The sequence below is a fragment of the Hyalella azteca genome, unplaced genomic scaffold (assembly GCF_000764305.2).
Source record: "Hyalella azteca isolate HAZT.00-mixed unplaced genomic scaffold, Hazt_2.0.2 contig3954, whole genome shotgun sequence".
NCBI classification, from domain to species: Eukaryota; Metazoa; Arthropoda; class Malacostraca; order Amphipoda; family Hyalellidae; genus Hyalella; species Hyalella azteca.
Genome location: NW_025934182.1, coordinates 90,531 through 102,137, shown reverse-complemented (window position 1 = coordinate 102,137; position 11,607 = coordinate 90,531). Strand labels below are relative to the sequence as shown.

At 43.4% G+C, this 11,607-nt stretch overlaps 1 protein-coding gene across 1 annotated transcript in view; it reads right to left on the bottom strand.

Moving 5' to 3' along the window:
* LOC125177667 (Down syndrome cell adhesion molecule-like) overlaps positions 1-11,607 on the bottom strand; it is a 23,275-nt gene extending 11,668 nt beyond the window's left edge. Inside the window, exons 1-4 of the mRNA XM_047879848.1 lie at positions 11,274-11,607; positions 9,702-9,989; positions 7,393-7,680; positions 6,369-6,656 (exon numbers count right to left, since the gene is read on the bottom strand). Coding sequence (XP_047735804.1) covers positions 6,369-6,656; positions 7,393-7,680; positions 9,702-9,989; positions 11,274-11,607 — 1,198 coding nt within the window. The remainder of the gene's footprint in view (positions 1-6,368; positions 6,657-7,392; positions 7,681-9,701; positions 9,990-11,273) is intronic.

The window sequence follows — 11,607 nt, the reverse complement described above, 5'->3', positions numbered from 1 at the left end:
ATAAGAGACAGAAGTTGGGGGATGTGTGGGGAGGGGAGGGGTTTAAGTTGAGGGGAGAGGGGTTAAGTTGGGGGATGTGGGAGGAGAAGGGCTCAAGTTGGGGGGGAGGGGGGTGAAATGTTAAGTTGGGGGATGTGGTGGCAGGGAGGGGGTATTAAATGTATTATATTGTATACATATATAATATATGAAATATGTATAATATATATGATATACTTGCGGAGGGGGTCAGGTTGTGGGATATGGGGGTAAAGGGTGCATGTTAAGTTGGGGGATGTGATGGAGGGAGGTGGAATTTTATGTATTATATTTAATTAATATATAATATTTATACACAATAAATATGCTATACCTGCAGCCTTCTTGCATGCCAGCGAAGGCTTAAGGGGAAGGCCGTATATGTATGACCATATATTTGATTATTGTTTATTACATTTTATAAATATATAAGACATGTAATATATATAATATATAATATTATATAAGATATAGAGTATACCCGCAGCCTTCTTCCATGCCAGCGCAGGCTTATGAAAGCCGTCAATATATGGCCATATACAATATATTTAAGTATTTATTACTATATTTTATATATAATATTATATATAATATAAATGTCATACCAGCCGCCTTCTTCCATGCCAACGCAGGCTTGGAGAAGCATAAATATATGGCCATATATTCGTGGAGGGGGAAGGGGAGAGGAGGAAGAGAAAGGAGGGGGAAAGGAGGGGGAGGGGGTGAGAAAGGATGAAAAAATGGAAGGGGGAGAAGAGAGAAGAGTGGAAGAAAAGGGAGAGGGAAAGGAGGGGGAATGTTGAAGGAGGCGGGAGGTGTGGGAGGATGGGGGGCAGCGGGGAAGAGGGGGAAAAGGGGAAGGGAATGAGAGAAGAGTAGGGAATTGAGGGAGGGGAACGGGGGGAATTGAGGAATTAAGTGGGAATGGAATAGGCGATGGGGGATGAGCGGAGGAGAAATAGATAAGGGGAGAATGAAGGTGGGGGAGAGGGGGAATGAAAATGAAGGAAATGTATGATGAAGGGGATAAGTGAGGGGGTTAAATTGAGGGGGGTGAAGGGAGTTGTATTTTTTTCATCGTTGAGACGCGAAGCCAATTTTTTTATAAAAAATCCATCGATTTTTTCACGTCGTCCGAAGAAGAAAAAGAAGAGAGAGAGAGAGAAAACAAGATAAGTACACATGAAATGGCGTCATAATTCATCGTTATGAAATAATAATAAAATATATTTCACAATATAGTTCAGTATTGCAATATTTCAGGAGATATATATTTATCATTAACAATAAACATGGAACGAACGTTTCACTTCAAGGCAGCAATTTCGATTAAAAAATTTTAAAAGATTTCGATTTTAAACTTTGCACTTCGAGTTAAGTATTGAAAACGAATATTTATTATTTAACAGCAATCTACAATATATTATTATTATATATATTATAATAATATAATATTATAATATTATTATTATATATATTATAATAATAAATTTATTATACATATAATTTGCTGCTTTGAAATGAAAGGTTCTTCCAACACGATATCGCTTAGCCTAGGTTAGAAAGGGTCAACTAGCAGCACAATGCATCCTATCCTAACCCTATCCTAACCGTACCCTAACCCTATCCTAACCATACCAACACCCCACCCTATCCAAACCCTATCCTATCCACATTCTATCCACATTTTTACCCTATCCTAACCAAACACTCACCCAATCCTAACCATACCCTCTCCCTATCCCAACCCTACACTATCCACATCCTCACCCTGCCCTAACCCTCACCCTATCCTAACTCCACCCACCATTACTCGACTACCCTTACCCTACGCGCATTCTACCCTTAAGACTACCTAGCGTTTCTTTCCCTAACCCTGTAGCATGCCTAGAACTATACCTGCTCACGTAGGTATGTCTACCTACTTTTCTACCTATCTCTTTATTTACCTATCTACCTTTAAATCTACCTAGATATCTGCACAAAAATTATGCCGACTATATGATTTATATATATTTACATATCAACATATTCGCGCACCTACCTAGCCATTTACTTGTAGGACCTGCCTAGCCACCTAGTCTCCCACACCTAGTCACCCATTCACCTCCTACCTAGTCACCTACCTGCCTCCTAACATATCAAAGTACTTTACTAAACAGGTACCTACCTATTCCACCTACTTATATAAACACCTATAGGGCACCTAGCAACGAACCGCAACCGATGCACAACATATCCAACGTTTGACCTCAAAATTTTCGTTTTGTCAATTTTCCAAAATTGAAACTTCTCAACCCAATCCACTTCTCAACCTATCCAACTTGTAGACGAGTTGAAATTCTGACGAGATTCTTTACCAAAATCAGATTTGCAATTTCACAACGATAAATTCAGTAACATTAACAAGTACAACAACAGCAATAACAACAGCAACACCAGCGACCACCCCAACAGTAACATTAAGAACAATCGCAACAAGAACAACAACCACCACAACAGTAACAAAAACAACGCAACGGCACAAACAACAACAGCATCACCAATAACAGCAGCAACAACAGCGACCACCACAACAGTAACAACAACAACCGCAACGGTACCACAACAACAGCAGCACCAACAACAACAGCAACAACAACAACAGCAGCAACAACAGCGACCACCACAACAGTAACAACAACAACCGCAAACCACAACAACAGCAGCACCAACAACAACAGCAACAACAACAACAGCAGCACTAACAACAACAGCAGCAACAACAACCACAACAGCAACAACAACAACGGCACCAAAAACAACAGCAGCACCAACAACCAACAACAACAGCAACCAGCAAACCAAACAAGGTTGCACAGAAGGGCTAAAAAATGCACCGCAAGAAGCAGAACAAAAATGAAAGATCAAAAGATAACAGAAAACAGGAAGGATTTAAACTAAGATTTTATGGTATTTAGTTACATATAGTAGGCCTAATGGGTAGTTAGGGTTATTAGTTACGTAATTTGGTTATTAGTTAACATTAAATGAAAAATATTCGGTTACCCAACCAGAATAGGGTTGTTATGGCTCTTGCAAATAATAGTAAATAATATATTGAACTACTATATAATTTCAATAAATAAAAATTAATATAAATAAATAATATATTGACGTAGTTGAAGTTGTTATGACTGTTAGGCTGTAGTTATAGAAGGAGTTAATGACTTGGTCATTAGTTATAATTATAAATTAATTGTTCTTTAAACCTAATTACTTATCACATAATTGTTAAGAACTCGATAACTTATTCAAGTTTATTAACAGTGAAAATTTTAGGTATGTGTTAAAAAGCTCACAGCCTAAACTTGACAACTTGACCTAAAACTTGACCCCAATTTCTTTCCACTAAAATTGTGGATCAAAATTAAATGGCATATAACACCGGTTAATGGAGATAATGCATGCAGAGAATAACACACTAATGGGCAGTTAGTAAATTGATATATAATTCGTTAACATACAAACATGCACGCATAACATTACCATGTCCGTCATGCAACATGCTTCTCTATTATATAAATATGCATTTATTATTAATTTATATGCACTTGCACAGTGAACACGTTCTCTACATGCATTAATGTTTCCAAAATTGTTGCTTATGTAACTTAATAAACACATTTTAATATATCTTCATTAATTTATATGTTACGATAATATAAAAAAATATATATATTTATATATCTTCATAAATTTATATGTTGTGATAATATTGATTATACAGGTCGGCTAAACTAATGGGCTGGTAGTTAATTAAGTTATGTCGCTAATGGTCTAATGGAGAGTGTCTGGTCTAATGGCAAGTCCAGCCATCAGAAGTCCGTTCATTCACATTAAAATCCATTATTATTATTAATATTTCATTCAGATTTTCAAGGACCCAGAGGCATTACTGGAATTTTATTGAGGATAAATAAATAACTTAATTTTTTATAATAAATAAATAAATAAATCCATTAACATATGAACTGCGCACCGGTGGCAGACACCAACTGCCTGGCTGTGGTTACACTCATTGCAATGCATGAGTCACATTGTCTACATAGTGACACACATTCCTATCCACAGCACGAGCAAAGAGGGATGCAGCACTGAGCCTTAGCTTTTGCCCGCCGAAAATGGGTCAGAATGACACACATGTGAGCCCTTTTTACCATGCAAAAGTGAATCAAAATGACCCACATAGAGGCTAGAAGTGCGTCGCAAGTTAAAGTCACTTTCATCCCCAGCAGCAAGCAGCAATATCCCTAACAAAATTCGGGGACAGCCGATGGGTTCGGCCGAAAAGTTATTACACTCGGCGCAGAGTCATTCTGGGTCTGCTTGGCCACCCGATCGTAATCAGTTTCTGGCCAGAATCTTCTTTCCGACTTTATAGTCGCCTGGGAGTATGAGAAGAGTAGGCCTAGCCGAGTCATACCGAGCTAGCAAGCTGCCTAGAGGCTGCCCTTCGAACCCTGAGCCGAAGTGGACATAGAGAAGCTGATTTACGTACGGTCCGAGTCCTAGGCGGTTCCTAATTCAGGGTCGCCACCAACTCAAAATTTTGATAGGGATGAGCCGCATCGTATATTAGCGGCTGATTTACGTGCTCCCCGAGTCCTAGGCGGTTCCTAATTCAGGGTCGCCACCAACTCAAAATTTTGATAGGGATGAGCCGCATCATATATTAGCGGCTGATTTACGTGCTCCCCGAGTCCTAGGCGGTTCCTAGTTCAGGGTCGCCACAAACTCAGAATTTTGATAGTGATGGCGGCGGCGAATATATACATATAATATAACTTCGGCGATTAGAACTACGTTAGTTAAGTTCATGATCATTAGTGGCGGCAAGAACATGTATAGCACGAATAAAGTGTATAGTTAATTATAAATTAACCTCGTAAAAACAACTGACACAAAGCGGGTGGAAATATTCAAAATTTAGACGATCCCTCAGCATCAGACGCTATCAACTCCTTGTAGAGCGGCGGTCACCTCAAAAGGGTAAATTCTATACTTCTTTCATACAGATACACAAGCAATATTTGTGTGCGATTGTGTGTAGAAGCTAACACCTTAAAGTCACTGTCAGAAACAGGGACATCACACTGCTCGGCGTGAGCGCGCACAGCCGAATGAGGCGGGCGCGATAGCAACTGTCCGGTTCTACAACTCCTGCCCTTATGCTCAGCGACCCTGGAGACACCCTACGAGCCTACGTTTTGACATCAACGTCAGAAGACCTTCTGGGGGGTAAGTAAGGACTACCTTTTATATCGTACTTGTAATTAAGGCTGCCTTCTAGAGCTACTCGAGTAAGGACTGATTTTGGGAACCTACATCTACTTGTGAAGCACCTTCCCGACGTTCCCTCAAACTGGGGAACTGGTAAAGGGAGTTTTCTAGCACTTCTCGCAGGATAACAACGGGACCCACACGAACCTAAACCCTCTACCGCCTGGCACGAGTAACCGGAGCAATATTGTCACAAGCCTACTTCCAGAAAAGGATAGGTTCTAGTGAGCTCTAAATGACTAGCACTGATGGTTGCCGCCACGTACGACAACTTTAAAGTGTTCCCTGTTGCGTACAAACGTCCTCAGGTTGTTACACCAGATGGCCGACAGCTGGCAACCTCTTACCCAACAACCAGAATTCTTTCGACCGCCATTTACCTCACAGATAATTTTTCAACACTTACATGGCCATTTACCGAGTTGCTTAACCTCAAAACTGTTTGTTTCCCCCAGCAAAATAAGTCCAACATCTCCTTTAAATGAACACAATTTTTGACCTCTAAGCCTCCCCTTAAGCCAGTCCTCCGCTGTTTTCACCAAATGTCCCCAATTGTGGACTTCTTCTACCTCCAAATGTCCCCAATTGTGGCCTTCTACCTCCAAATGTCCCCAATTGTGGCCTTCTACCTCCAAATGTCCGTAATTGTGGACGTCAATGTCCCCAATTGTGGCCTTCTACCTCCAAATGTCCGTAATTGTGGACGTCTTCTACCTCCAAATGTCCCCAATTGTGGACGTCTTCTACCTCCAAATGTCCCCAATTGTTGCCTTCTACCTCCAAATGTCCCCAATTGTGGCCTTCTACCTCCAAATGTCCGTAATTGTGGACGTCTTCTACCTCCAAATGTCCCCAATTGTGGCCTTCTACCTCCAAACGTCCCCAATTGTGGACTTTTCCTACCTCCAAATGTCCCCAATTGTGGACTTCTCCTACCTCCAAATGTCCCTATTTGTGGACTTCTACCTCCAAATGCTCACAATTGTGGACTTCATCTACTCTTCATCCGCCAGTCCCCCGCTGTTTACCCTGAACCTCGAGGCGGGTGTGGACAGCGGCCTCCCCAGCTTGATTGGTGGCCACGCAGGTGTAGTTGCCCTGGTTATGTCCTCTGACGGGGTCGATGGTCAAGATGGACGACCGCTGGCCCATCTTGGTGACGTGTACATCGTCGGAAGGGACAAGGGGACGGCCGTTGAACAACCAGGTGGTGGTCACGGGCCGGTCCCCGCTACGCAAGACGCAGTTCAGCTGCGCAAAGTCCCCCTCCAGGAACCGGTCCGACTCCAGGTGGATGGGCAGCAGCAGCGGCGGTTCTGGGGTGTGAACCGTGGGGTTAATTGAGGCGGTTTTGACGGTGACGCGAACCGAGGTTTATTGAGGCAGTTCTGGAGAGGAGGGTGAACCGTGGGTAATAGGGGTTAATTGAGGCGGTTCTGGAGCAGAGCGTGAACCGAAGGGTTAATTGAGGAGGTTCTGAAGCGGAGCGTGAACCGTGGGGTTTACTGAGGCGGTTCGGTCGACGGACGCAAACCGTAGACGTTCAAAATGACGGTTCCAGTCATTGTTGTGAACCAAGATGGTTAATGGCCAAAGTCCGGTTGAAAAACGAGCGCCTTCAAGTGCGCGCATCACAAGTGTTAATGAAGGCGAACCTTGTGTCGTTAAACCAGTGCTAACAGTTCCCGAAACCGATTCAGACCGACAGTTGTGCAAGTATATAATGGTTGTGACATCTAGAGTATAAATGGAAAGTTCAGAAAAAAGCAGCAGAACGAATGAAAAAAGTAAAGAAGTAGGGAAATATTCAACATAAATAGAAGAAGCGCATGCCGAACAGCAACACGTGACCTTGAACCACAGCAGAGCTAAGCTACCACATGACCTTGAACTGCAGCTGAACTAAGCATCTGCGTGACCTTGACCTACAACTAAACTAAGCTACCACGTGACCTTGACCTACAACAATACTTTTAACCAAACGATTCCACGATAAATAGATACAACATGCAGCCCAACAACCATATCTCAGTAACCAATATGACTGAGTACCATTGACCACCATGGTGGTGTCCACGGCCATCTGCCCAGCGTGGTTGCTGGCCACGCAGGTATAGTTGCCCTGGTGGTGACCTCTCACTGGGTCGATGGTCAAGATGGACGTTCGACCTCCAACTTTATCAATTTGGACGTCGTCCGTTGAGTGCAAGGGACGTCCATTAAACAGCCATGAAATTACGACGGGTTTGTCCCCGGATGTCAAGACGCAGTTAGACTGCGCCACTTCCCCCTCCAGGAACTGTGGCGCCGGAAAAGTTATCGCCAGCAGGCGGGGAGGTTCTGCGGGGGATGGGTCTGTCACCTTATCAAAATTTGGGGAGAGCCCAGGCTTCTGCGCATGAGTCGCTACACTCGGCTTAAAGTTATTCTGGGTCTGTTTGGCCACCCGATCGAAATCAGCTGCTGGTTAGAGTCTCCTTTCCGACTCTATATTATCCTGAGAATATGACAAGAGTGTCTTACATGTATGAAAAAAGTGCCTTAAAAGTATGAAAAATGTCCTGAGTATTAAAAGTATGTCCTGAGGATATGGGAAGGGTTGGCAAGGCCGAGTCATGCCGAGCTTGCATTCTGCTTAAGGACTGCACTTCAAGCCCGGCCGAAGCGGAGATTAGCGGCTGATTTACGCGCTCCCCGAGTCCTGGGTGGTGCCTGGTGCAGAATCAGACCCGCATCCGAATTTTGCTATGGCAAAATAATGGTTCCAAGGAGAATATTTAAGCCATGTGCTAGCTGTGGAGATGTGTTTGTCAGGATCTGGTTCAGTGGATGTTTGGTATCTGGGGAGCGGTTCCGCGAGAACCTGGTTCTATTTTGTTCGATGGTTCAACAATACTGACGAAGATTCGAACGGTTAGGTTTAACAACATGGACGAAGAGACGAACGGTTCGATGAACCATTACCATATGGAACGCGCGTTTACATAACAAGCCGCCGCTTCAGCGTTACGTTACTACGTCGTAGCGTTGACGTTAACGTCAAAGTGTACTGTTACCATCACATTAACAGCTCCCCATCACCTCATTACCGGATCTCCATTATCTCAATGGCTTAACCGGCAGCTGAATCAAATTGTACTGCATAAAAATTTCCCTTATTAACGACTGGGCGCTTCCATTATTTAATCAGCGGTAGAGGTTTACATCTTCGAATTATCAGCTTTCCATCTTATTAATTATTATTAGAATTATATATTAATTCCATTCAATTAGCGGCATACTTTAGAACACAAATAAAGAAGTTATTAGTCATAAGAGCGCATGCCTCGCTTATATTAAAGAAAAACACTGCGCAAACAACACTAATTTAATTCTTATAATTATTTGTATATTTTCAAAATACCGTACTCGGTTCCAGGCAACTAAAATCATAATCTACAAAGATTATTTGCCTTAGAATAATTTAAGATGAAAAATAATTTTCATATAAATTGAAATTTTCGAATTGAAGAAACCAGAAACCAAACAGAACAATAACAGAAGGACGAACAAGATTATCGCCGCGCCAAAGGCGGCAACCTCGGTAATCTTATAACCTTGTTACCCCCGCCCAAAAATAACACGTATCCAGGGTTTGTTTTGACGTACCACCCAAAATTCAGGGTATATTTTGCCGTACCACCCAAAATCCAGGGTTTATTTTGACGTACCACCCAAAATCCAAGGTTTATTTTGACGTACCACCCAAAATCCAGGGTTTATTTTGACGTACCACCCAAAATCCAGGGTTTATTTTGACGTACCACCCATGACCATGCATGCTGGAGCACCGCCCTTGACGGCTTAGCTGCTCACCAGCGATACCGACAAATGAACTGAGCTTCCCGAAGCTCGAACCCACGACTAGCTACTCTTATCTTGGTGCTGCTACCTGCCTATGCGCTACAGTGATCTATATATTAATTGACGTAACATTAATGGAGAGGGTCGCGACTACCGATACTCCACAACATAATCTCGGCCCTACAGTTCTGGAGCGACCCCTTGTCGGTGGTATCGTACTGCCACAAAAACTACCAATATTGAGCCCTTACAAGTACCATCAACCATTAACTGATGTATCATCAACCACTAACTGAGTCATCAACTATTAACTGATGTACCATCAAACATTAACTGATGTACCATCATCCATTAACAGATGTATCTTTAACCATTAACTGTTGTATCTTCAACCATTAACTGCTGACCCATCAACAATTAACTGCTGTATCATTAGCCATTAACTGATGTACCATCAACCATTATCTGATGTACCATAAACCATTAACTGAACTATCATCAACCATTAACAGGTGTACCATTAACAGCAAGGGCCATGTGTACTGCCATCTGCCCAGCAGGGTTGGCGGCCACGCAGGAGTAGTTGCCCTGGTGGTGGCCTTTGACGGGGTCGATGGTCAGGATGGACGACCTTTGACCCATGGCATTAATTTGCACTTCGTCGCTGATGGTCACGGGTTGACCATTAAATAACCACGATATTATAATGGGGAGATCCCCCTTATGGACCATGCAGTTCCCTTGCGCAAAGTCCCCCTCCACGAACCGATCCGAAGGGAAATTTAGTGGCAGGACTTCGGGTGGTTCTGCGAGGTAAAGAATTTTAATGGTAGAACGTTCGCTAAATCTGCGAAAAATTGAGATTATTGGTTGAATTTCCTGTTGTTTGCCAAGGAACCACGGTAATTAGTGGCATTACTTTCGGTGCTGTTGCGAGGTACGGAAATTAATGATAACACTTCCGGTGTTATCTTTACGATGGGCGCTGAAAAATTCACGTACGATCGGAACGGAAAATTTGTCAACGATGGGCGCTAGCAATACGCTTACGACAGGCGCTGGAAAAAAATCTACTCTTAAGTAAGGACTATTAGCAGTAGTAGTAGAATGGTGTGCTAACGCTTCAGCTATCAAGCTCTTTCGGACCGGAGGTCAAAAGATAACATCACCAGCAAGGCGGAAGGCCTCAATTATTCAAAATCTTGAATTAATCATCACCCAGAAGGGGTGGAAGGTCTCACGTGTCCAGCTCGCTGAAGCTCGTTCGAAAGAAGCAGCGTTAGCATCTCAAAGAAACAAAGTGACAAGGAGGGACAGGTGAAAAGCAGGGACAGGTGAAAAGCAACAGAAGCTAAGACAATCGAACAAGAGGTCGCTCACACGGGACGTCGGCCGCACGAGACAGAGAAGGGAAATGCAAGGTCCCACGTACATAAAAAACTCAACCCCGAAACCGAACCCCGCAGTCAGACACCGCGAGCGCAGTGGTGCATGGGGCGTTCAGGATCAATCTCCGTATAGGAGCGCGAAATCCCATAGGACTTCTAACGAGTACAGATACGCGTCAGACGACCTTCTGAGGGGTTAATAAGGACTACCTTTTATATCGTACTCATAATTAAGGCTGCCTTCTTGAGATACTAGAATAAGGACTGATTTTTGGAACCTACCTCTACAAAAAGCTGACTTGTGGAACTACACATAAGTAAAGCTTTCTCCTTCAGCTACTCCTAAGAGAGTGGTCTTCAAGAAACCTGATACCACACGTGAATCCAACCCCTCTACCAGCTAATCCTTAATACCATAACTAGAGTTCAGTTTGATCTTCCAACTGCAACCTAAATATAACCCTGAGTTAGAATCCGAAAAGACTTCTAATATGACTCTGAACTGGAATCCGACATGACCCTCAAAACGACCTGGAACCGGAGACTAAAATGACCGTTAATAGGACCCAGAACTGGAGTCTAAGATGGCCTATAATATGACCACGAATCTGATTCTGCTCTTTAATTAGATCCTAATGTTACCCCCTAACCGGAACCCAAATCCTGCCCCCAACTAGAGCAGAAGCAGGCATAATGGAGCACCATTAACATGGAGTATGGCGTGAACTGCCATCTCCCCCGCGGGGTTGGAGGCCACGCAGGTGTAGTTGCCTCGATGGTCACCCATCACCGGGTCGATGGTCAAGATGGACGACCTCTTGCCCATCCCCGCGATTTCGACGTGGTCAGAGTTGGTGAGGGGGAGGCCATTAAACTGCCATGATATCAACAGGGGGCTGTCACCTTTCTGTACCACACAGTTGGTCTGTGCCATGTCACCTTCCAGGTACTCAGGATCGAACCCAATGCGGGAAACCACCGGGGGTTCTGCAAGTCGTGGGTTTGAATTTAATCCGAAGAAGAATATGAGTTCCAT